The 27,254-nt window shown below is 33.8% G+C and overlaps 1 protein-coding gene across 3 annotated transcripts; it reads right to left on the bottom strand.

Moving 5' to 3' along the window:
• Positions 1 to 1,286: 1,286 nt before the first annotated feature.
• LOC113696057 (lupeol synthase) lies at positions 1,287 to 13,862 on the bottom strand. 3 transcript variants are annotated; one of them, XM_072055930.1, is made up of 19 exons: positions 12,900 to 13,862; positions 12,012 to 12,227; positions 11,650 to 11,838; positions 11,450 to 11,539; positions 11,156 to 11,353; positions 10,829 to 10,913; positions 8,213 to 8,379; positions 7,873 to 8,061; positions 6,782 to 6,895; positions 6,153 to 6,272; positions 5,946 to 6,068; positions 5,707 to 5,805; positions 5,127 to 5,183; positions 4,903 to 4,949; positions 4,667 to 4,810; positions 3,273 to 3,450; positions 2,474 to 2,554; positions 1,681 to 1,764; positions 1,287 to 1,585 (listed from the first exon to the last, which is right to left on the bottom strand). In XM_072055930.1, exons 2-19 carry the CDS (start codon positions 12,207 to 12,209, stop codon positions 1,475 to 1,477), a joined length of 2,274 nt encoding a protein of 757 aa, XP_071912031.1. In that variant the 5' UTR covers positions 12,210 to 12,227; positions 12,900 to 13,862; the 3' UTR covers positions 1,287 to 1,474. The 3 variants fall into 3 exon arrangements, with proteins under 3 accessions (XP_071912031.1, XP_071912030.1, XP_071912029.1); XM_072055929.1 differs by lacking the exon at positions 12,900 to 13,862 and adding an exon at positions 12,359 to 12,871 and having other exon boundaries at positions 3,348 to 3,450; XM_072055928.1 differs by lacking the exon at positions 12,900 to 13,862 and adding an exon at positions 12,359 to 12,870.
• Positions 13,863 to 27,254: the final 13,392 nt, after the last annotated feature.

Genomic DNA, 27,254 nt, shown 5'->3' on the forward strand with positions numbered 1-27,254 from the left:
ATTCACAGTGTTTGAACTTATTCCGCATTGTCTTAGCCAAAGTCTCAGTGACTACCTCCCGTAAAATCTTGTTAGAGAGATTTAAGATAATATCATATTTGCCATTCTTATTCATGTAACAAAATCCTTATTTGTCAATTTCTTTGGCTTTTTCTTCACTTCCTATATCACTAAATCAACTCTGTCTTAAACCAAAATAGTTTCCTTCAGGAGTTGCCGGAATCAAAATTGCATTCCTCTCAAATATCTCAACAATAGTTTTTGTTATTGCCATTGACCCCACAAAACTCATAGAGCCTTTGAAGAAGTTCGAATACTAGTTTATTGAACCTAGTCCTAGAAAATTGACGAAGGTTCTAATACCAGTTTATTAGGTCTAGTTTTAGAAAATTGACAAAAAGATTTTTGACAATCCCAGAAGACAATAAAAAAGCAAAAATAAATCAAACAGAGAAACATCTACTAGAAAATTGATGAAAAAGTTTTTGACAATCCTAGAAGACAATACAAAGAAAAAATAAATCAAACCGAGAAACATCTACATCCACAGGCTAGAATTTTACCATGAAGAAAAGGGTAGGAAAATCTTAGGTTAGTGTTTCTATGCCCAAAAATACCTAATGCTAAAATTTAAGAGGATCCAAAGTAAAAATGCCTAATGCTAAAATATAAGAGAGTCCAAAATAATACTACAAAAAAGTTTAATGATCTAAAAACTCAAATAGCTCACAAACTAGCTCTCTTGATTTGGTGCATTTCAAAGCCTTGCTAAAGCCCTCTATATATGAGTCCCAAGCAAAGGAGTGCTCTAGTAAAACCAGCATTGTGGGACAAAGCTACACTCAACATGGATATTATACATTTTGTGTACACAGGCTGTACATTTCAGGTGTTTTTCATTTTTAGGTTTAAACATAAAACAATTGATGTTATGATTTACTAAAGCTAAATTCTTTATCCCCTCTTTAACGCATCCTCATTCTTTTTTTTTTTTTTGTTGCCACAAAGGCGATTTTTCAGCACCTGTATACATGTTTTAGCAGCCATTTTCTTGTGCTTATTACACTTTCTGTTGTTGGAACACAATTCTATTGTAAATGCAATTAGAGCGATGATACCGTGGGTTCGTAGGAGGTGGGAGGGGTTATGGTGGCTTTCTACGGCAAAGAGAGGGAATAATACCAGTCTTAGGATATGTGAAATAGTAAAGTAGACCAGAGGGAGGCATAGTTTCTACCGTATACATAGCTCTATCGTGTGTTTAAAGGAGCTGTTCACAGTGCATGTCAGTTGGCAAAGTAAGGCCGATCGGCTTTTAAAGCATTTATTTGCACCTGTTTATATTAGCTGACATCCAAAACTAGTAGATTTCACACCATGTATTATTGTTCATTCGACAATAGTTATACAGACTTGATAATATTTCCTGTCGCTAACTGTAGCAGCGTACTTCTTCATATTCATGCGTGATGAACTATGCATGGAGAACACGGCGGCGGAATTCACCAAGAGCCCAAATTGGGAATACATTTCGATAAGCTGAATATTGCATGATGCAATTCTTAAAGAATACTCCTGTGATTTCCTGCACACGAAGCTCCAGACGTTGAAGTTGTGCATAAACAAGACAAGTCGAGATAATTGCTTGTACATGCACTTTGTTGGATCTAAGTGACATACCTGCTGAGGAAAGTCGCCATCTTCCATTTGAGAATTTATCAATAATCTTAATCCGCGATGTATAGGAGCTGGATTGTGCTCGACCTAATGTCAAACAAAAAAATTAGAGAACCAAACGGAGAAGTTTTTGAGGAGGATTCAGTTGAGTAGTGTACGATGTTTTCGATTTTTTTTCTTTAAACACCAAATCTCTATTTAAGACATGACAAGTAGTGATTATTTATCTATTTTGGGTTTAAGGAAGGCTCTAAATTTCACAAGGGAAAAGGGAGCAAGAAAAGCTAAGGTGGAGCCGGGATTTGGCAACAAACTCGGAAATAAAAGAGCCACCTATAATTATGAAATAAATGCTCTAATACTTATTATTACCAATGATGGTTGCAAATAAAAACCCAAAATAACACAAAGAACCATAAAACGCAAAGAAACTTAAAATGAAGAAAGAACTACAATGTTTTTGAGGAATAAGTTGGGGGGCAAGAAAGCTCAATAAAATTTTTAGGCGAATGTGCAAGATAAGAAGTCAAACTAAAATTGTATAAAATGATATAGAATTAAAAAATGCAACTACTCAGAGGTTAGGGGATGTGACCACCCGGGCTGGTCACCCCTGCCTCCGCCATTCATGAAAGAGTTAAAGAGTCAACTCAAAGAGTCAGAGATTGTTTCAATGTATGTAAAACGCGTTACCTAGGAATCATTGACGTTCTTCCTCTGTATATTGCTTTGAGGACTGGCATTTATTAGGGTGTAAAACTTGAAGCTAATCTATGCATATGATAATAAAACAAACCTGTCCTGCAGCAATCAATGTTAATAAAGCCCATGAAGTTTGCACCAAATTTGACCGATCCCCCTCTAGATTTGTGTACTCCTGCGACAAAGAAGTCTTGAATGTGTCAAAACTTGAATGCAAAATTTTCTAAACATAAAATAAGACTGTCTGGCTAATGGGTGTTCATTGAGCGCTTAGTAAGAGGGGTTCAAGTATCAAAATTTTGAAGAAGTATAATCAAGTTGAGACAATGTCACAATTCAAAGGGGTGTAATAAATGTGAGTCTGTATTTATATGATAACTTAGATAGTCCCTCCGCCCCACTTTGATAGTCCTGTATTCCTTTTTCATCTATCCCAAATTGTAGTCCACTTTCCAATTAAAGAATGTAGTTGTATTTTAATTTTTCTAAAATACCCTTATTCAATGTAAGTAGTTGTTACTATAAACCTACTCCATTTAATGAGAGTTGATTCTTTTTTTACCATTAATTCAAGTTCCCATAAAGTTGTACCATATTTAATGTGAGGGTATTTTAGAAAAATAGTAATCTAAATTTACTTTTCCAACAAAGTTAACTACTTTTTCTTAAACTGTGTAAAAAAAGAAACAGGACTATCAAAGTGGAACGGAGGGAGTATAATCTAGGTGTTTTAATGGGTATTTATTGGACATCTCTAAAAAAAGTCTAAGATAAGATAGTGTACAAACGCAAAATTTTAAGTAAGGTATGTTCGTGTTGTACCTGCAGCTTAATTTCTACCAAAGGATGAAAAGGGAAAAAAAACACTTGAAAGGAGAGAGTAATATATAAACCTCATTCGAGCAAGAAAGATAACTCTCCCCCCATCCACCATCAGGAAATTGCTTTGATAGCAAAAATTTACATGCCTTTCGTATAGCTGGGGAATCGTTATAAGTCATTCCACAAGCAACAAGAGCTTCCACCGCAAACCAGGTCGCATATGTGTAACAAATTGCCCAACGACCATACCTGTGAGGGATAAAAATACTCACGATGGAGTTTAGTGTTCCCAGTTATTATTCATATGAATCACGACAAAGTTCGCAGAAATTTTGTCTTCTAAACTTGTCAAAAATGTCTCACAATTCCTCAAACTTTGTTTAAAGAGAAAAACAAAAAAGGAAGCTATTTGGTCCGTTTATGTCAACTGTTAACGTTAGCTTTAGCATTTCCCCTCAAATTTGTAATGTTCTACGGCAAAAACCTAAAGAATTTCTTCACTGTAAACGAAGCTAATATACCATAGAGAATTTTATCAAACTACAAGCTAATAGAGCCCCAAATGAGCAACTTTAACAACTTTTATAGTAATACTTTTAAAAAGGGTAAATTATAAATAACCCCCTATGATTTTATTTATTCCCACGTGATACTCCTAATATTTCAAAATGTTCGCTTCATCCTCATGATTTTATATAAAGTGAAAAGCTAAGGAAAAGTGACCTATGTAACATCATTAGTTAAAATATACTAATTGTGTCCTTACTTAAAATGCTTTCTTAAGAGTATTGTTCATAGTAATCATCCCAATACTTTATAAAAGTTCTTTATTTGTTTGAAAACATTTTCACAGGGGCATTCTAAATATCTATGACCTGTTGCTTTAAGGGAAGGTGGAGTCTCAATGCTCAAGATAATTTACTTAGGAAATGTCCACCTAGGCCTAATCGTCAAGTGATCACTTGATGGGCACAACCAGTTTTTGTCTTGGGCTTACACAAGCAATACGAGTTTTTGGGTATTACGGGATTTACGTTTACGTGTAATTATCCAAACTGCGAATGAACTATTTGTAGTAATCAAATACGTCAAGTGGTTTCTAATTCATGCTTTAGTACATTATACTGCGACATTATAAGTGCATTTTATTGTCTTTTAATTGTTGCAGTTCTCAAAAGTTGTATTGTATACTTGATATTTTTCTAACATAATGGATCAAGAAATACATGAGTATAAAACAAACATTTTGATATTTAAAGAAACTTTATGGTGTTTATTATATCAAAAATTGAAAACTATAAATGAAATTTAAGAAAACAAAAAGTAATTAGTGACTAAAAGGAACTTTTGGCAAAGGTTTAAGGACTTCTAAGCTTATTTACCCTCGTGGGTTTTTGACTGCTATGGAAGTTTTTGTTACCACAGAACACAATACTGGCTAAATCAGCAAGTAGAGAAAGCTAACCATGAACCGTCTTGTTCTTGTTCATCTTCAATATAAGCTAAAGCTTTGGAGATGCAGCGCTCTATTTCAGATTCCCTATGTCCAGGATGCAACTTTTTGAATAGCAGCAGAGTTTGAATTGCTGAAGAAGTGCACTCCACGTACCTGGCTAGCATAAACAGCCCTTGTTTAGGTAAAGTAGGTTTTTTAAAACCAGACGGCCAGATAAGGGGGAAGCGAAGAAAGGAAAAAATTACCCTCGCTCAATTATAACATCTCCAAAAAGGTCAGTGGGGTTGAACATCTATAATGAATTGTAAAACATCCAAGTACTGTTAGGAAAATTTTATGAAAGCAAAGGTATTTCATTTCACAAGAATGCAAAAAATGAAGATCCCACAAACGCTTAAAAAGGTTGTAGAAAGGAAGAACTATTTAACGATTTAAGAACTGAAGGAGCTGGTTAGTATATTGCACTTACCTCCATCCAGCGATATGCTCTTTGTGGCTCCCACGCTCTAAAACCACCATCCTTACCCTATGTAGAAATTACGAAATCAATTTTGCAAAAAGGCTTTTCAATTCAATTCTTTCTCTAACAGTCAGCCTTTTTTGGATACCCTTCTTGTTCATTGGAAAATTATCGTGTGTTTTTTGTAAGGAAAATAGGAATGTTAGACACGTCATAGCTTTGAAAATTACATACAACTCTTAACCACCAGTTTTTCTATGTCCATCGCTATTCTATCTTCTTATCCCTTTTTTTTTTATATATTTTTGCCCCCCTGATTTATACATACTTTTGTAAATTTTTAAAATTTCAAGCGATACAATATCTGTAACATTACTAGAATTCTTTCAATAATTATCTTGTTGTGTGCTTTGATAGCTCATTTTTTGGTAAAAATGTTATAGTGGTGTCATAAAAATATTTTTTAACCACATTTTTTATCTCACATATATTACATCACAGAATATATGACATTGTTTTTCTAAAAAATTTTTCTAAACAATCTTCTATCCAAACCCATAACTTAAAAGGTATTGTTGTTTGCAAATACCTGTAAAGACAAAATAATATTTACAGCATCGTATAAACGCCCTATTTCAATTTTGTCCCCAACATGCTCTGGTGGCATCTGCCCAAGAAGAAGTGCAACCTACAGAAAAGAAGTAGGGAGAAAATTGAAACGGGAACAACTGAGCATAATAAAATGGAAGGTATACGGATACTATTAAAACCTGACAAAATTTACTTGGGAAGAAGATTTGACAGTAGAGCAACATTATAGAGGTGAACCTTTAATCCTTCAGCGGTGCAGTCTACGGCTTGCCAACCATGATCTTGTATAGAAAATGTCCAACATCCTTTAGAAATGTGCCTATGCATTTTGGTGAAATTCCCCGAAGGATTATTTTGAACCTTCAAGTCCACCAAACGTTGAATCAGAACTTGCATTATTCGTCAACAATACATTAGAATGACTATTTGTTCATGTGGTTGTACCTGTGATGCTTTGATGAAGTCATGTGCTTTCTTAAGCATTGGCACGTACTCTTCAGCTAGATTACTACGTAATATTGCTTGAATGGCTAAAGCACCTTCCCATGCTTGGCTGCCAAAAGTCTGCAAACACTTGGGCTTACTTTCAGATATAATTTGAATAACATTTCGTCTTTTGTAGTTTGATGACGATGGTGGAGATTAGGTAGCTATCTTTCATGACACTTTAGTTTAGTTGCGGAAAAGGGCACATGAATTTATTGACTATATAACACCAGATTTGTTTACAGATTTTTGATGGAATGTTGAAGGAGCATTACTCAAGAGGAAATTGATACTGCTATTGAAATTTCCAGAGCAACTAGCTAGGTGCATACAGTGACGGAGCCAGGATTTTTTTTTTGGGGGGGCCAAAATTGAAATTCCATTCAAAGATGACTAATTCATATATATATATATATCAACTCTCATAATATAAACTAAAATTGAAAAAATTTAGGGGGGGCCAATTTTATTTTACACACATATTTACATATTATGAATTAAAATTCTCAAAACTTAGGGGGGGCCATGGCCCCCCTCTGCCCCCCCTTGGCTCCGTCATTAGGTGCATAAATACAAATGACAATAACCTGCATTTTCAGGCCATCTTCTGCAACCCAAAAGTAATCAGGTAAACGAGCAATGTGGCGCTTGAATGCTTCTGAATCTGGATCTTCCACCCAACAAGCGAGTAGCCAGAGCACCTGCATTGTATATATTTGAAATATGTCATCACAAATCAATTTTTGCATCCTTCATCTTTTTTCACCTTCGAGAGATCTGTCACATAATGGTACTCGTCCGCCCAATCGGGGTGAAAGCCTACGCCCCACAAATTTTATTTTTAAATATTTTAAAAATATATAAATACATATGCATGTGTGCATGTGTGTTTATATATATATATATATGTATGTATAATATTAAAAATACCAAAACAAGATTGGATAAAATAAAAAAAATAATACCTTATGTTTGCATAAGAAATTAAAACTTGTTTGTATGACTAAAAGTAAAGCCTGCTTGTGTTACTATGCCATGAGCCGAAATCCAACACATCACTGTAAATTTCGATGATTATTTGCATAAAAGACTTAATGTCATCCCTCAAACTAATGATCACAGTTGCGAAAACTCTTTTCCATGGCACTAACAAATGAAATTTGTGAGTTTGACTATTAAAACGAGTATCTTTCCCCTTTTTCTTTAGAGTATCCTCAATGTGAAGCACAAAGTTTTGAAATTTTACATCATTTGTATCATTAAATTCTAAACTAACATCCATTTTAACTAACTTAAATTTGTAGGCTAACATAAGAAAAGTTTTCAGAAATTGCAAGTCCACCTTGACGGTCTCAACTTTAAACAAGTGAAGAGAAAATCCAGTTTAGATGTTATTTTAGAGTTTAAAAAAAGAGAAAAAGTGGTGAAATTTTGAAAGCATACAATTTTTATACCTAAAAAAAAAAAACTTGCCCGGACGCCCGCACATTCTCGTCAAGGGTCAAGGGCGAACGCCCCATTTGACCGCCTAGGGGCAATTCGGGAACGTCCCGCCTTAGGGCTCACCCTCGACTCGCCATAAATACGCCTTTCAAAACACTGGTTCTACTGAGCATCGCACCAAATCAATCAAAAACATATAATATGGAATTAAAGAAGCAATTAGCGCAGCTTATACCTTTTCTACAGCTCCGATGCAAAAATATCTACTGTTCTCGTCCTCGTAGTGAATATGTTCCATTGCCTTTTCCAAAGCCTTCTCTCTTAATGTAGTAAATGGCCATCGCAATAGGATAGGTTCAGCAAAATGATACAAGAATCCCCACAACATATCTTGTACTAAAGGGTGTGGATAATATAGATCATCCTGATAGAAAATAACAAAACAAGGAATTCACTTGTAACAAGACAACAAATTCCTGATCTTCGTTTTTATCGACCAAAATTTAGTCACAACTCATAATTGGAGCTGAAGTGCATTAAAAGAAAAATTAAAACACGGGATAATTTGGGCCGACCTTTGCACAGGTATATCGTGTTCTGCTCCAATTGATTTGATGATATGGTTGTATGTACAACTCATCTCTTAGAGAATGCACCAGTCTAGTGATAGCCCCAACAAACCGTTTCCCATACAAATATGACATTGGCATGTAAACCAGGCGACTATAGCATATCATTTGTGCTGCATCAAAAACCAGACCATAGATAAATATGTCCGAATTTAGTTTAATGTAATATTTGCAGAAAATCTAGAAAATGAGCATTCAACAACTTGGTTACCCAACTCAAAATGAATGTCGATTACAGGAGTAGCCCAACACTGCAATATCTTATTAATTTGTCTGGGGATGAGTTAGAGCACTGACAGGGCTAAATACCAAAGTTAGAACTAATACTTTTTGGGTTAAAAGGAGATCCTATGCCTTACAAGGGAGATGGGGAAAGGAAAAGGTTGAGAGTCCAACAAGAGATCTCGTACTCATTAGATTAATGTCCTTGCCAATGCCTATACTATCAAAGGGAAAAAAAAAAAAAAAACCCAAAGCCGAGTCCATTAGTCCAATGTATGATTAAGAGCATTATGAAGGCCGAAATACGGAGTCCAAGCCAATACTGAAAATGAACTGGGGGAGCTGCGGATGTAAAGGGCAGCGAGGAGGGACTGTCATCCCCCAAGATTTTACAAATTCTTGTATATTCCCTTAAAAAAATCAAAACCTTTTGTTTATATTATTATAGAAATTAGACTTTGCCACCACAAAATTCCAGAAATCCTTTTTAATCCCTCTATTAAATCACGTTTTTAAACTCAAATCGGATTGGTCGGTTCAACCGATTGAATTGGAAACTGGATACATGTCCGATATGAGTTTGTTCAAAAGCTTGGGTGACAAGGACCCGGTCAAAACCAGTCAAAAACTGGGTTTGACTGAAAACCTTAAACAACCAGGAAAACCTGATTTTTTCCTAAAATTCAATTTCAAACATTTTTACTCCCAAAAATTTTAACACAGACTTTAATCCTTGAGTGCAGATCCTCTGCTACGGCCACATATGGCTCTTCCAATGCAATATTGAATGATCTAAAGTTAAGGTTAAAAAAATTGAGAAAAAAAAACGAAGAGAAGTAAAGGGAAAAAGAATATGAAGAATAAAAGTTGATGATTTCTTGTAATGAATAGAGAAAAAGATGCAAAGATTTAGAAGTAAAAAAGGGGGGGAAATGAAAGAAACAGAAGACAAAAACTGCGGTTGGAGAAGAAAGGATAAGGGCAGAAAGGAAAAAGATGGGTAATGCGAGAAACAAGAAGAAAAATAGGAATTCAATAACTATTCTTTTTTTTTTTATCAGACGGCAACAGCTAATCTAACCTATTCCTACTCCTACTCTAGTCTACACTAGGGAGAGGGAGAGGAGAGGTCCAGTAGGGCCTAAAGAAATTAACGGGAACTGAACCACCATCGGATCAGACAAGTGCGCTACGCACTCTTATGGATTTAGAAGAATCTACATATAGTGGCACATTGATGAAAGATAAGATTTAAACCCTTGACCTCCCACCCCAACTAGACTTAATAGGTTAGGAATTCAATAACTATTCACTAGAGCAAAATTGCGATACATATGATAATTGATACGAACTACACGTTTTGGTGAGCCAAGTCTAATAGCTAGACCTCACTTTAAGGGCCCTCAGGTATACACCACTGAATTCAAATCAGTTTTTGGGTTTCAAAGTTTTATTAATTCTATGATTTGACCCATAGTGTTAGAAAACTATTAATACACCTAGAAACATTTTATAATTTATAACTTCTATCCTAAATTCTACTATTATTTTTCAAATAAGCCCTCCAATTTAATTCCAAACTTGTTGAATATGTATTAAATTGTATAGATTGTTACTTGATTATATTACTTTATTTATATTTTCTTGTAAAATATTTTCGAAACATCAAATGTGCATGAACATACCGTGAGATTATAATGCTTTTAGAAATTTTACATAGCATATTAATTTTTAAATTTAAATATATTTATGACATTATGATGATGTCATCTAGTTCTTAAATGGGTCTGACCCCGGTTGAATTCATTGACCCTGTCCCCTGATTTCGACCGAATCACCGCCCAGTCCGAATTTCAAAACATAGCTATTAAAAGGTTTCACTTATATCCTCATTAATATTAAATTTTGTCCCATAAACATTTGACAAAATTGTGAAAGTGGCCCTTCAAGTGTACATCTTTACTAGTCTTGCCTCATCCCTCCAAACCCCACTCCAAAAATGTCAACCTCTAACCCTCCCAGTGCCTTGGAACATCCAAGGTAGAAACAGAATGCGAGAAGTAATTATCAAAATGACAAGCACAATACAAGAAAAACCAAGTCCTGCGTAGGTGGATAGAACACAGTAAAGTACTAATATCATATTAAACTGCATGGACATTCACAGAAACCAATTGACAGATGAATGGGGCTATTTTCTACTTCAACTCACCTTCACGTACATCGCAATGAGTCGATGAAGAAATAAATGAATCAAGTCAACCTCGAGTAACTAATGTTGGACAATTGCTATTGGACAAGAAGATGTCAAAAATCACTCAATCGACATTAAATAAGAACCTGGGTGAATTGGGAAGAATTTGGGAATCAGCCAAAACTCTGGAGGCACTGGATTACAGCCTGCCCAATCATAAAGTCCAAGAACCTGTTTGAAATTTAGTGATTCACTATTACTTATTTAATCCAATAATATAACTCAAGAAGTTGTTTCTGTTCCTGTCTCGTAATATAATCCGGCAACAAAATTGATGAACACAATTGGGAATACACGCATTCCAAAATCAACACATAGAAATAAAATACGCTCCAATAATTGATCACATAAATCTAGTCTAATGAAATTTAAACACAAGTATGAGCTAGGCTATTTTTGTGTGGTGGCTATACCGAGAGCCAAAACTTTCCCCAGGATGGTATTGCAACCGCACCACCATGGTCAAGGATCCATTTGCGACCTCTGGCCATGGCCATATGTTCTCCATCTTCAGGTCCTTCTCCTAGCAACCTTAATGTAATGTAGTTAAAGACTGAACCAAACATAATGCTGTGACCTTCTATATGTAATCCCCAGCCTCCATCTTCATTCTATCAATTAAATAAAGATTGATATCAAATAAAATCAATAATTTTCTTATGCCCAATTAATTGTTTATGATTCCACGAGAAAAAAGTCTTTAGGACCTGATGATTGTATATGTAACGGATTATCTCCTTCTGATGCTCGTAAGACAGAATCATATTGAGTGTACCCGTGATGTACAAGGCCATGACCTGTTTACAGTGTGATATTGTAGTCATTTCTTAGTTCCTTGCTTGAACAAAATCTTACGTGGGTTTGAGCATATATTTTGAAAATTTTAATATCAACTAAGTAGACGTACTAATGGAGGTAGGAAGAAAAGAGGGCCAGCAGATTCAGCAGGCCAGTGTCCATCGTTAGCCTGAAGGGTTGAGAAGAAGCTTATTCCTCTCCTGAGCGTAGTTGTGACGGCCTCCTCTGTAACATCATCTGTTTCTTTAACATTAACTGGCGGTGGCATTGGAGGACAAGGTGAATTCTCCTTTCTTAGCTGCAGTTGCACATGAAAATAAGGAAGGACAAAGGAAAGAGGCTTATTAATTTCAGCACGTGTAGCTCTTTATTCTAGTGCTGGTGTCACTAGCAAAGGAATGAGTGCTGAACCCTTTATAAGAATAAAGAATCTCAGAGTAAAGAGCCATGAGATCAGTAGCACTGTCATACCTGCATGCGCATTAGGAGGTCGGCACTTTGCTGCCTTCGAAATCCGTTCTTTCTGAACTCCTCACGCACTTTATCTACTTGAGCTCGTTCTTCAGGAGTTCCGGCATCTGGGTCAAATTCCCAGTGCTGCCGTCCCACATGGCCGTTGGTTGTGGTCAGCCATGGGCCGCTGCCTTCAGCAATTCTCAACTTCCACATAGTGGATGCAAAAAAAGGCTATATGCGAAGTAGGTGAACAACTTTTATGTTAAAACAACAATCAAAAATTGAATCTAGCAAAACTCAAATTGGTAAAAAAGCGTGTTTGAGGTTATCCTGGCTGATGCATAAACAAATGAAGGGTGTACCTGATATATACAAGAGATTAGTGAGGCAAATGATAAAGGGATACTCACATTCTGAGGCTTTCTAGCCACGGAGTATTTTTGGTCTTTTATGCTAGGACAATATATCGAATTATGGAGATTATCTGGTGCATCTATAACTATGCCTCGGAAAATGGACATGTTACTAAATAATCTTTACCCTTTCTATTTTCAAACCAATACTGAAGGAGAATGACGAAAACCCATAATAATATAGTGGGGTCTTATGATTAAAATTCCCATTTCAACTTCGGAATGTTAACCAAACACCTCCTAAATGACTTCAAAATATGTAATACGTATACCATTGTTATTGATCTACAATAAATAAAGTAAAAGAATATAAAATGATGCAATATTAAACTTCAGATATTCGAACAAATCATAGCATTATATATACTAGGTATTCTGCCCTGATGCTATGCGTCAGGTAGGTAGGACCTGGTAATAGGAAAACAAGGGAAGGAAAAAACACTGGCCAGAGAAAAGCTAAGAAGAAGAATGAGGAACGGGAAAAACACACCTGGTAAAGAAGGCGAAGAAAAGAAAAAGTAACAGCTCCCAAAACTCTGAAGCGGTGCGCACTGGATTCAGCACAGAACCAAGAACAGAATGAGAGGAAATTGCTGACCGCCAAAATGTTCCCATCCAAGAGGCCCACGCGGACAGAAGTGAATTTCCATCAAACCATTGCCGTCCAATGCCAAAAGACCAAAACACCCCTCAAGTTCACAAAAATCACAGTATAACTGGCCCACCAAACACAGCTTGCTCAGAAGATCAATTAGGTGAGAAAGTAAAGACATCACCCTGCAAAACCAGAGACTGCTGCGGACACTATCATTAGGTGAGAAAGTAAAGACATCACCCTGCAAAACCAGAGACTGCTGCGGACACTATCCACCGCCTACTCACCAATGCAGCCAAAGCAACTACAATTATACAAGAGATTGGGAAACCAAACACACGTCTGAAGTGAATTATACAAGAGGACCACACCGACAGAAGCGAATTTCCAAGAAAGCTAATTAAACAGCGAATTACTTGAAAAGTAAAAGAAAACTTTTCAAGTCATTTCTGAAGCTACCAACGAAAACTAAAAAGAAGAAGAAAGCTAAAAGAGAAGAAAGGTTCCAGCAAAGCCAACTAAACAGTGAATCACTTCAAAAGCAAAAGAAAATTTTTCAAGTCCTTTCTGAAGCTGCCAAAGAAAACTAAGAAGAAGAAGATAGCTAAAAGAGAAGAAAGAAAACTACTGACCGCCCACCGCCCACTAACCAGCAGAAATTGTTAACTTCCAAAAGACCAAGCAGAACCGGAGCCCGCATGGCAAGAGACCAAGCCTTGTCTGCATCAACGTGTCGCCAAGCTTCCCCAATATCATGCAACCAAGAATCATAAAAATCCAGAAAAACCAATGCCACCCATCAGCAAAAGACCAAAACGCCCCTCAAGCTCACACAAATCACTGCATAACCGGTCCACCAAACACTGTTCACTGCTATTCGTGCTTTATATATGTAAGATAAGATATATATATATATATATCTCTCTAAAAGTCTTAAACTTTGTAAGCGTTTGAGAAGGAATAATTGTTTGAACCTTATCCTCAGTAATATTTACTTGAAGATTTTTGACAATTATAGGTTTGACACTAGCCTAAGTTTTAGTTAAGACATTTATTGTGGAATATCCTGTGTTTTGGGAGTACAACTCTATTTAAACAAATTCAAAGAATCCTTAAACCAAGCCACAAATTCTTCAAATGTTTTTAGATCAAACAAAGGAGCAAGCCTTGTGCAAGTTTCATATTTTGTAAGTTTATATATATATATATATATATATAGGATTAATCTTTCCTACACTGACAGTGTATACACTGCCAACATTGAATGAATGATAACCATGCAAAATTTGAATTTAAAATTTAACTTTTACACATATGTCATGAATCAAACGGTGATAGCGTATACACTGTCAGTGTATATAAAATTTACTCATATATATATATATATATATATTTTACATATAAAAAGAGGGAGTTTAGTTTAGGAACAGTGTGTTTGGTCCCCTGTGGACATCTTGAGTGGTTGGGCGCTATTGGTCGAGGCTAGTTTCAAATCTGATCATGTAAGAAAGAATATGGTCCAATTATTTTTTGTGACTGTGCTATCCTTATAAGTCAATTATACCTTTTGTTTCTTCTATAATCCATACTGATTGGGATGATATTTTTGAGCCTTTGACAATTATATACTAAGTTGAATCTAGGCCCTCTTTCTGGTACGTGTGTTATCCAAGCTGGCTGTTCATAGTTATGCTAATGGGTCAAAATTTAGGTAGATTCGATTTTTAAAAATCCAATAATTTAAATTGTACCACACCAAGAATTATGAGCACAGTTTGGGCGCATGAAGTAATATAGATGGTTGAATTGATTTTTTTGTACTAAATTAAAAGCTTAGTATAAAAAAGTCAGTGCTTTGAATATCTTAGTAATTAATTATAAAAAACTGGACCTTATTGTTGGTTACATGTATAGATTGAACTTATAGTCCTTAGTTTCCCAAACAAAAAGGAAAAAAAAAGAGACTTATACTCTTTAGAACAGCTGCTTAAGTGAAATAATTTAGTTATATAAACTGTACTAATTAATGTGTAACTACGTTTGATTGATGAATAGATTTAATACTTGCAATTGCACTACTTTAAAATTGCTAAATCAATGATCATTAATCTTAATTGCTTTTAGTTCAAAAATTAAATTACATCAATCAAAATGAGGTATGCACAAGTTTGGTTTATGTTTGTGTCGCGCCCCATTTTTCGCGATGGGAAAATAAAAGAAGTGATTTTTTACAAAAGATGTGATTTTATTTAAAAATAAGCGAAAAAAGACCTAAAATGGGACTTTAAAAAATGCGACAGCTTGGGTCCAAAATTTAGTCTAAAAAGAATTTTTAAAAAAACAGGAGTCATCACTTAGTATTGAGTTTGGGTGTACCAAGTCACCCCAAAAATATTTTTGACAAAAATAAAATAAAATAAAACCCTTTTCAACAACTCCAGGTCTTTGAAAAATAAGAGAAAATGGGTTCGGGAATCACGGTTGAAAAAAGGGAAGGCAAAGATTCGATTAACTCAAACCTAAGGCACCCTTTCAACCTAATCTAAGTTAGTTGCGAGGTTTAGTCAAAATTTTCCTAATCTAACTCTTAAATTTATCACATTTGAATGTTTCCCACATGGATGCAAATAAAAATATTGAGAGGGATAAAATGTCCATTCAAGGGTTTAATTGATACCAATCGCATTAGTTGCGAAGGCCAAAATAATTCTTTGAAGGAGTCACGCGTATACAAATGGTGAAATCAAAAGAAAAGAAAAGAAAATTAAATTAAATTATATACATAGGTATAAATGATCAAAAGGAAAGGAAATACAGCATTATGGGTACGGGAGACAAAAATTCGTGACATAAATTTCTTATACAGGGATTAATGGGGTATTTAAACTAAAAAGTTATAATCACCCATTTCCCATGTTCAAAGAATAATTCTCCTAATATGAACAAGCAAATGAACTAACTTCTTCCACAATTTCTTAAATGAGATGTAATTCTAAATGATATGATTAACACATATAGAGGATAGGGGTATAATAGATAATAGGGAATATCATGCAAATGGGAAAAGATCCTAAAAAATAAAATACGCATAAAAATGTAATGAATATCATACAAAAATGAATCTAATGCATGAACAATCTAAGGGTCTAGCGTTGGACTAGCAAGTAAATGGAGGGAGAAACCACAACTAGCGTTGGACTAGTGTGGTGATGTCATGCATTCATAATACACAGTAAAACAAATAAGAAATAAATTAAAACAAATAAACACATAAGAGCACGTAGCACATAACATGTAAGTATGATATCTAGATGCAAAGATCCTAAGAAAGCGAGTAAACACATAAGCACACCAGCATGCAAACACATAAACAAATAAAAGCGAATAAAAATCTAACTATTACATTCAGGGACCCTAACTATAATCTAAAGGGGTAAAGAATGAAATAAAATAATAACCTAACTATTACAATTTGGAGTTTAATTGCCTCTCAAATAATCATCAAAAAATTAAATTAAATATATGAAACTTAGAACGAATAAAACAAATAACTAAAAGAAAATCACTCAAAACATGCAAATTCACACATAAAAACACATAAGAGCATATAAGAGAATTTAAAATAAAACAAGAAGATACCTCCCTTAAAGTAGTAGCTAATTGGGTTTGGTTTTACCTATTTAACTCCAAAATTAACAAAAATTATCAAGGCACCAATTTAATTTACAAACAAATCATAACAAATGGAAATAAACATGAAATCAATCAATTGAAGCACTTAAATGAAGTGTAATCAATGAGCAGAGAAGAAAACCAACTTCTATTTAAGCAATCAAATCTGTCAGGGACCTAATTACAAAAAATAATAAAAGTTTTAGGGGTCAAATTATAGTTTCCACAAAAATTAGGGTCCAAATTAAAGAAAAATAAAGTTTAGGAACCTATTTACAATTAAATTAGAGACCTAATTAAAAGAAATATAAAGTATTTAGGGCTACAGTACAATTACTCAAAAGTATAGGAACTGTTCTGTAAATTCGTCACCCGATCACTCAAGAAATTAGGCCATTGGGCCACTCCTATTATTATTTGGGCCAAAGGCCATCAGACCCGCACAAAGGTCCAAGGAAAAATATACAGGCCAGCCCATATTTTATCCAAACAGGTCCAACCTAAACTCCAATAAAAACTAGCAGGCCAACCCATCTTTTTCACCAATTAAGCTCATGCAAAGTTGTGGGCTTTTAGGCCTCTAAACCCAAATCATAAACCCAACCAAAATAACCAAAATCCATTATCAAAACACAAGCAAATAACCCTTAACCCAAAATTTAAACTTATTTACCAAACCCAATAAGATAATAAATTCACTAAAACAAATTAAGGTTTAATTATACCCCAAATCACAGAAACAACATGCTTAGAAATGCACTTAAAATATGAAAAAGAAGATGAAAACTCAATAGGGACATGACTGGTTCAATTACAAAAGCTTTTGGGCCACAATATAATTATTTGAAAGTTAGGGGGCTAAACTGCAAATTTTCCAGATTATCATGCAAAGTTTTGGAAATCATCTTCTGCAAACTCTCCTACAACATTCTGTCGGCGGCAATGGCTACCGCTGACGATGCCACCGGTGGCTGATCGCCCGCGATTTTTCCGGTTGCCAAATTTTCTCAAAATATACTCCCTCACTCAATTTTTCGTGTAGATTCCAATTTTAGACTTAGTTTTTACAAAGAAAGATCCGAAGGTATCCAAAACGCCAAAAGACAACCCAGTTTTTTTTTTATTTTTAAAAATACTCAAATCTTTATCAAAAATCATAAAATTTATACTACAACACTCCTTACAACTTCTACAATACAACCATGATTTTAATTTGACAAGAAAACAACATAAAAAGGCTAAAATAAAGCAGAACAGCCCCCAAAAAATTCCTTTTTTTTCATTTTGGCATTTTTTCAAACAGTTAACATGCATATACAAAAATTACTTCTCTGTCCATTAATCTTGTTTATAACTTGTCTAACAACACAATAATAACCAGATATATAATCTTGTCTAACAAGCAGCCAAACATACACTTAATATAATTAATTAAGAAAAAAAGAAAAAAATGGAAAAAATAAAAGAAAGAAATACCTCAAAGCAATGTTTTGAAAATCGGACCGGATCGGCCGGTTCGACCGGTTGAACCGCGAACTGGCCATGCACCGGTCCAGTTCAATGACAATGTTGACTTTGCCAGAAAACCGGTCAAAGACCGGTTGAACCGTGAAAACCGCCGAACCGGATTGAATCGGCGGTTTCCGGTTTTCAGCTTTCCTTTTTTTTTCTTTTTTTTTTAAAAAGTTTTGCAAAATGCAGCTATCAAGATTCGAACCCAAAACCTTTGTAATAAAAGACCAATGTATTAACCGTTGCACCACCACATCTTATTAGTTTTTTTTTGATAACTTATTTATATAAAGCAAACACTCATATTTCTTTTTTCCATTTTTCTTACAAAATCTCATCCCCTCATGGCTCTTTCTTTTTAATTTTCAACTCTCTCTCTCTCTCTCTCTATCCTCTTTTCTTTTGTCACTCCCTTTTTAATCAAACCTCTTTATTTTTAATTTATTGATGTTTTCTTCCATCTTTTAATTTTGTTTTTGTCCATTAAATTGAAAAAAGTTAAAAAAGAATTTTTTTAACCCAAATTATTTAATGCCACAACCACTCACTTTTATCTTATTTTTTGTTTCTTATCAAGTTTACATTTCTATTTTCGATTTTCTTGACTTCCTTCGAACTCCAAATTTTCTTTTTTAAATTGCAATCTCTAAATTCCAAAACGTAAATTAAAATTTAAGTTCATAATATCTAAATTCTCAGAGATATGAATTTTGTATAATTTCAAAATATTGTGATATTTTGGGGTTGGATTTAGATATAATTGAAATTGAGATGAAATTTATTTGTTTTAACTTATAATTTAAAAAATTTATTTTTAAAAATCCAAGTTATTAAAAAATAGTAAACTTTTCATCATATAAAATATTAAATTAGTCCATTACATGTCTTATTTTGTACATATATATATTTATATAAATTATTTTTTAAAAAATTCATTGAACCGAGGTTGAACCGGTCCGACCGGTTGAACCTCGACTCTTTCACTTCACCGGTTCAATTAACGGTCCGATTTTTAAAACATTGGTCCAGAGAGAGAGGGAGTGAAAATTTTTTTTTCTTCTATGTTGAGAGCTCTAGCCGAGAGAGACCCAGGGACTTCTTCTGCAAAAAACCATTTCTTCCGTCAAAATCCCTTGCCTTTGATCCATTGCTTTGGCTTTCTTTTGGTCAAAAATGGGAGGCATCATGATGACGGCCACCACTTAATTTTTTTTTTTTACAAAAGCTAATTTTTGTTTTCTCTTTTTTTTTCCTGCTTTTTCCCTGAAACAAACCTGCAAATATAAGAAAATGTACATTAAAATGCAAGAAAATAAATAACTTATTAAATAAAAAATAATCAAGAAAATATTAAAATTTGACAAAAATTTGATATCTACAATTTGCATATCGCTAAAAAGTTTCAGCTTATTCAAGTCAATTTGTATCGTCAAAATTTTCTTTTCAATGTTCCATTGGTTTCTCAATCTCAAATATGAGATTGCATCTCCTAAATGGTTGCAACTTGCAATCTGTAATGTGTTCGAAGTAAATATCTTGCACTCAAATAAACCCTTCAATTTATATGGATACATAGGAAGTAAATTAGCTGTGGAAATAAGAAAATTTCAAATTAGCCGTCTGCCAATAGCTTTCTCCTAATTTGGTTTGGAATCACGTTGGTTTTGCAAGTTATCAGTCAAATGTCGATTACATTTTCGAAAAGCTCTCGACCAATGATGCAATTGAAAGAATGCACTTCATGAATGCAGCAATTAAATTCTTTTAAAAAAATTTGGAACTATCTCCTATAAAATGCAATAAAGGTATGTTTGTTCTCCATACCTCTGGATTTCAAAACTTCCTTCTAACTCTCAAATTTGGTACCTTAGTACACTCTTATTGTTTTACAAGCTTCGCTAATCTATGAATACTCTGTTCCATTCTTTATATGCACAAATTTTTTAATAGCTTTCACCTGGGCAACATCATGCATCGCATGATGCCCCAACAAACTAGTATGTATATTTGGAACTGTTTAACAAAAAGCTTCAAAAAAAACTATTCAAAAAAATTACACTTACACAATTTTGATTGAGAATAATATTTGGAAAGTCTAAACGGACTGCTTCTTGTGGGTAGCTTTCGTGCGGGTTGGACAACCATAGAAGCTTCTCTCAAAGTACTTACAACGGTGGAGTAAAGGATAAATAATTTATATCTAGGAGGTTATTCCTCCCGTGGATTTCGATGAATGGTCATTTAAACTAATGTTTTTTTATCAGGGTAAATTACACTTCAACTCTTAGAAGTTCGACGCTTTTCCACAAAATATCAGAAGTCGTATAAAACCCTTGGTACTTCAAATTAAATTATCAATTTGACGGAAATCGATTTTAATGGCCCGAATTTTCAAATTCAGGATAAATTACAATTTATCCATGTACAGTTTAGTAACTTATGAAATAATTTTTTGATAGTTTCAAAATTAGTACATAATCATCTATACTTTGGACTAAAGTATTAAAGTGATAGAAATTGGTTCCAATTTAATTCTTCTCATATGGGATAATATTGTTAGGAGGCACCGGGTTTTAAATAACTACAACACGCAGCGAAAAACCTCCCCAATTCGTTAGAACAGATTAGGAGCGTTAAGCAAGACAAAAATCCAGCAATTAACCGAAGATAAATCAACCCACAAACACAAAAAGAAACAACTACACAACGACAGAAGAATTTTTACGTGGAAAACCTCTCCAATGTGAAGAGGAAAAACCACGAGACTCTTGACCCCACCACAAATTACTCCACTGTCACCAATTAAAGGTAGAGTACAACTTTCAATAAGTACACAATTGAGATATGGCCTTAAACAATCAACAAAGTCACCAAATCCCAAATAAAGAACCAAAGCTGTGAAAATCTTCACCAAAAAACAGCAGCAGTCCGAAATTTATAACTAAATATTGAACTGTCGAAATCCAATCTTTACGATTCAGAACGTAGAATTGGATGTCCTCTACCTTTAGTTAAAATTTCAGGCCGATCAGAAAACAACTGTTCAAACCAGAAACTTGCTAAAATTTCTCTACAAAATTTTCTGTGTTTCTCCCCACTTTTTCTACTACTGGAATAAGCCTAATTTGACCTATTAGGCCTAAACAAGTACCCATTAATTTTGGATTTTTCCACATAAGTTGGGAGCCCAAAAATCCAACAAATATTGACATTTTAATTAGTACTATTCTTAAAAAGTATGATTTTTGTTAGTTTGACATGTTTGTCTAATGTGCTAAGGGCCCGTTTGGGGTTGTGGTAGCATATTGAGAAGTATTTTTCTAGTAGAGATTTTAATAAAAATACTTATTAAGTGCATGAGTACTTTTAAGTATATTGTTTGGAGATATAGTTTAATAAGTACTTATTGTATTGGATAATGTGTGATTTGAAAATTTTTAAATGTATTTATCTCTTTATTTAGTTTATAATATAGGATAAAATGATTAAATTTAATGTTTTATTTTTTAAATCATAAAGCAATTCTAAAAGCACCAAATTTGAACTTTTGCTAAAAGTGTTTTTAACATCAAAAACTGCACTCCTAATTACATGGGATGATGTTTACAAAACACCTTAAAAGTACTTTTAACACCTAAATGTGCTTTTTTACCAAAAATACCGCAACCCCAAACGGGCCCTAAGTGTCATGCATATCTTTGTAAATTATATAAGAACTAATTGATAAGGGGTTAATTGCAATTTATTCCCTTAAGGTAACCCTGATTCTCATTTTACCCTTAACATTTATTTTGTGTCACTTAACCCCTCGAGAGACAAAAGTATCCTCTACAAAAGTTTTCTTTCATCAAATATTTTTTTCTAAGAAAACAATAAATTTGTCTAACAAAAAACTTAGGATGTCTGTTCTCTAATTTACAAAATTGAAAAAGATATTTATATTTTTTACAAATGAATTTCATCTATTTTTCAATTTAAGGAATTAAGAAAAAAAATTTCCTTATAATTACACTATTCATAGTCAATTACCTATTTTTAATCACCTAATCATATGTCAGTAATGGACATTTTTTGTTCTTCCTATTAGGATCATTTTTTATATTTTCTAAAAATATTAATTGTTACTATATTCCTAATATATTTACTCATTTCATGCAAAACTTTACCGCCATCAATTCGAGTAGTCAAAATCAAATTGCAAATTAAAGTTCAATGATTAAAAGTAGAAAATTTGAAAAATAAAAACTTAGCATAGTAGATACTGTTGTCTCTTATTGGCTCAAGTGACGAAAAATAAAAATTAGGGGGTAAAGTGAGAATGAATATATACTTTAGGGGGATAAATTGTCATTAACCCTAGATAAAGTATTAAGAGAAAATTATAATTTTTGTCCCCATCTATCACCTGTGCATAGATCTAGTCCCCAATCTAATTTGCAAAGCAAATGTGGTCCCCAATCTATTCAATTTTGCTTGAAAGTGGGCAATTGATGGGTTTCATCCAATTAATTCTTGGAATGATGGCACGTGCCTCCACTTAAAAACCTTTTTTTTCCTTTTTTGAACCTCAGAAAAGGATAAAAAAGTCAACAATCGTTATTTTGTTTCCATTTTCGTTAGTTAAAAAGGATAACACATTGGTAATTAACAAATTAAGAGGATTTTTGAAGTAAAAATCAGTTCATAAAGCCAAAGAAAGAGAATGAAACCCCTTTACAGCCAAACTCTTTCTCACTCAACCAAGCTTCTTATTGCATCTCTGAAAAGGCCCATAAGCCTACAAACAGAGATCTAATCTATTCACAAAAAAAAAAAATCTAAAAGAAGATTTGGTTCCTTATTTAGGTTTGCAAGGAGATTCATATGTTTCTTAATTTGAGCAAAAACCTTAACCCTTCTTTATTGAGTCTCCTTGTAATCAGTGTTTTCAAACTCAAACCGAACTGATCGGTCAAATCAGGAATTGGCCAGGCATCCAGTTTGAGTCGACTCAAATACCTGGAGGTAAAACACTTAGTGAAACCCGAACAAGGCCTCAGTTTGACCAGTGAACCAAAAGAATTGGATGAAACTCGATTTTTTTCTTTTCTGCCTAAATTTTTTTAAACAAACTTTGACTTAATCTTGACCAAGTAAAAAAACTAAAGAAGGGGAAAGATACAAAAAAATTATACAAACCAACATGAACACTAGCTTAAGAACTTCTTAACAGTTACCCCTAAGCAAACCAAATCCCTAATCGCCATCGCTGCCACTTCTCTATCCTTCAGGATTCAACCTTCAAGCTCCACTATCATGGTGTTGCCAGTTCCTTCAGACATCATGGCTCATGCAACACGAGATCTCAAAAGCTTAGTCTGGTACTTTTCTTCATTTTTTAATATGTTTTTGACGTTCAATTTCCTAATCAAGTCCTTGTTTGTCAACTTCTAAGCTTCTATAAGCATAAAAAATGTAGTTCTTTTGGCCTAGTGAGCCTACTTTACTTGTAGTTCTTGATAATGCCTAAATTTGTGATCTTTTTTAATGTGTTTCATATTGTTTTGAGTCAATTTGTAAGATTAATTGGTATAAGTTGTTAATTTTTGCCTTTAATTTGCACTTTGAGTGATAGATGAATTAGTTGTAATTTTGTCAGTCTACTTGCAAAATCTCTTTGTTTTTGTAGGTAAAATGATCAATCTCAATTGGAAGCGAAATGGTGATCTAAATTTAGAAGCTTGAGAAGTCATAACAATATCTAAAAGAGGTGATCCAATTCAAGGATGTTTCTTAAAAAAAAAAAGAAAAAGAAACCCTCAAGGGTTACTCAGCAGATTCTGCAAGGGATTATGGGCAAAATATTCATTTCACAGAGAAAGCAGAGAATCACATGCTCTGCATAATCCCTGGAAGAATCTCTCGAGGGATTGGTGATGGTTGCAAGTTGTCAACCTGCATGACTTTTGTTTCTTTCCCCATATTGACAAGACATCAAGGGATAACTTGTACCAACTTGATGGATCTAGGAACATCTTTTCTTGACTCTTTGCAAGAAAGAAACGCATTATTGGAGGGAGATATCAGCTCTTGACAAGAAGAACAACTTTTTCTTTTCTTTCCTCTCTAAATTAGTTTTAGTGTAGTTTTAGATCTAGTTTTTATTTCCCTTGAAGAACTTGAAAAACTCTTGGTGTAAAAAGTGTTTTTGATGGCTATAAAAATGGTGAAGTTTGGAGATTTTGTTTCTTCACTTGAATAAGCATTTCTTCCTTTTTACTCTCTTTGTTGTTTCATTAATGCTTAGTTACATTGAAGATATGAGTTTTATTGTTAAATCTACTATGTCTAGTTAAATCTTCTTGTTCTAGGGATAGATGAACCTATTTGTATCTTGATTATGGTTGAATAAAGTTGATTATTACTATATCTTGTACTTTCTAGTTCATCTATTCTTGCTTTAACACTTGTGAATGATTGATCACTATTTGCAAGCCATGACAGTTGTTGTTAATTTGTGAAAGTAGTTGACAATGATGGAAATAGAATATATAGAATCTAAGGAGTAAGCATACAAAAGTAATACACTTAGGTGGATGTTTTTGGCATTTCTAAGTTTAGATTAAGTCTTCACTTGTGATTTCACTACGAGAGTAGAGAAATTATAGTATTGGCAGATTCGGTTCATTGGCGAGTGTGACTTCTGATGGCTTTAGTAGTGAGTAGGTTATAATCCATTAGGATTGGAAAAATTTTGTTTCTTCTAGAGTCTAGAGTAAGGGGGGTTTTATAAAATGAGAATAATTAAACAACTCAAATAAAAAGGCCCAACTAATAATTTATTAAAAATGAAACAATAATAAATAAACTCTAGCCAAGAAATAACTTCAAAGATGGTTCACTCAATTGATCATTAACGCAATAATAATTTCATTTTCTCACTGATTGACAGGTTGTCGATGCCTGTGCAATAATAAAAATAAACCTAGTTGCCAATTAAAGTAATCAAAACCCGATTCTAAGTGTTGGAGCAAGGACTCTAGGTGTGCAATGGGTTACTTGATTCACCATGTTCCCGAAGAGTTTGCTTAATCCGATATACTATAATGGGATTCTTATTCACAAGGGATTATTGATTTGTATAAAGAGCAAGTAAGGTCGTCTCCTCAGGGACTGGGGATATTTGTCTCTTTGAAGTTCCAATGAGCAATGGGGGATTTTTGTCAGAATAAAAATAAGAGCAATTAAACAATTCAACCAAAAGCAAACAATTAACTAATACAAATGTAGACAGGAATTAAATCAATAATAGACAAATTCTAGCCAAGGATACAACTTCTCAGACACAGTCCATTTATCCGATCATTGATGCAAGGGGGGTTCACTTAATTTATTAATAGGTTAGTTATAGTCGCCGACGAGCTCTGACGACCAGCTTTTCCTTAGTTTATTGATAACTAAGGTACAACCATTAATTACCCCTAACCAGGAAACACTCCTAGGTACGATCGTAGGAGTTAATTCCCGAATTGCATTAAGAATTAGAAAAACCTAACCCCAATCAATAACACGCTATGAGGGTTATTTATATCAGATTGCACGTTCCCCCAGCGTATATAAACGCTAGTTGCCACTAATATTAATCGACTAAACAATTACCGATTTAATTGATTAATTTGGTAGGAGATTAACAAGTCACCTTGAATATCGGGCCCTTGACATTCAATTAACAAAATAATCTCATAGAATTTCAAATGGAAAATGTGCAAATATTAACAAATTAAGGAACGCATGAAAACTAATTCGATCTCATAGATATTCGGGACTGCATTGTCACGTTGATCCTTGACTAGATGAAAAGTTAGCCACGCCTCATGAGAAAATTTTCACGCAATTTAATTGATTTCAAAGGCATCTTCTTGTTCTCTAATAATCAATAATAATAATAATAAAACTGTGTTCTAGTCGTCCTTCTCGAAGAGACGAAAAAAGGCCAAAAAATAAAGAGACGAAGGAACTGGACAAAAGACAAAAGAACGAAACTCCTAATCTAAAAACAATTACCTGCCTCTTCTCCTCGTTGGTCCCTCCAAATAAGGAAAAAAATACAAAAGGTCAGGCACTACCGAGTGTTCCCTCTTTTTCCGCTTCCTATTGCTAGTAAACTACCTAGTACAAGTCAACTACCAATCAGCAAAAGGAAAGGAAATCCGCTTGTAGCACAATGTGGAGCCCGGTTTGTAAATCTTTTAAAAGCATCCCACGTGTGGAGCATTTTTCTCAAGAAGGTCTTCTTTTGGGCACTTGTCTGCTCCACTTCTTGTAATTAGGGCCAAATACCAAATATAAGTATATGTTAACAATTAAAACAATATTTGGAAGGACAAAGAGGAAAATTAATAATGAAATTACTTACAATTAACACCCTATCACTGATAAACAGATTATAATCATCAAACACGTGATGACAATCAATTTCTCCTTACTGTATAGGTGGTTAAGGTACGACTGTTAACCACTTCCCTAATCAAAAAATAATTTTAGATACAACCTTGGAGTTCAATTTTCCAATTGTCTAAGAACTAAAAAAACCCTGTTCTAATCAAATAATATTTCCCTAATCAAAAAATAATTTTAGATACAACCTTGGAGTTCAATTTTCCAATTGTCTAAGAACTAAAAAAACCCTGTTCTAATCAAATAATATGCTACAAGGGTTATTTTAAGTTAACCCATATGTTCCCCTGATACAAATGCAATCATGTCAATCATCACTAATTTAAAGCAATTAAACAATTACAAATTTAACCTCTCTAATTGGTTTTAGGTTATTAGATTAAATTAAATTTGATATTCTAATAATATAATAATCATAAGAAATTAAATATGAGAATATATGAACACCAGTAAATAAAAGAAATATAATTAATTCGATCTCACAATTTTATATAAACCAAATCCTCCGTTGCTCCTTGACTAAAAAAAAAAAAAAATTAGCCGCTCATCATTGAGAATAATCTAAGCAATTTCATTGACAAAAGTTGCATGAACATTTGACAATAGAAAAGCGAAAGAAAAAGAAAAGAT

This window comes from Coffea arabica, chromosome 6e (assembly GCF_036785885.1).
Source record: "Coffea arabica cultivar ET-39 chromosome 6e, Coffea Arabica ET-39 HiFi, whole genome shotgun sequence".
Taxonomy (NCBI): domain Eukaryota; kingdom Viridiplantae; phylum Streptophyta; class Magnoliopsida; order Gentianales; family Rubiaceae; genus Coffea; species Coffea arabica.

What these genes read in the sequence shown, in the direction of transcription:
- LOC113696057 (XM_072055928.1), bottom strand. Translation starts at nt 12,517, where the DNA reads ATGTCCATTTTCCGAGGCATAGTTATAGATGCACCAGATAATCTCCAT. An exon ending in GAGCATATCGCTGGATGGAG is followed by an intron (nt 4,950 to 5,126) that starts GTAAGTGCAATA and finishes AATTCATTATAG; the next exon opens with ATGTTCAACCCCACTGACCT. An exon ending in GATGTTATAATTGAGCGAGG is followed by an intron (nt 4,811 to 4,902) that starts GTAATTTTTTCC and finishes TATGCTAGCCAG; the next exon opens with GTACGTGGAGTGCACTTCTT.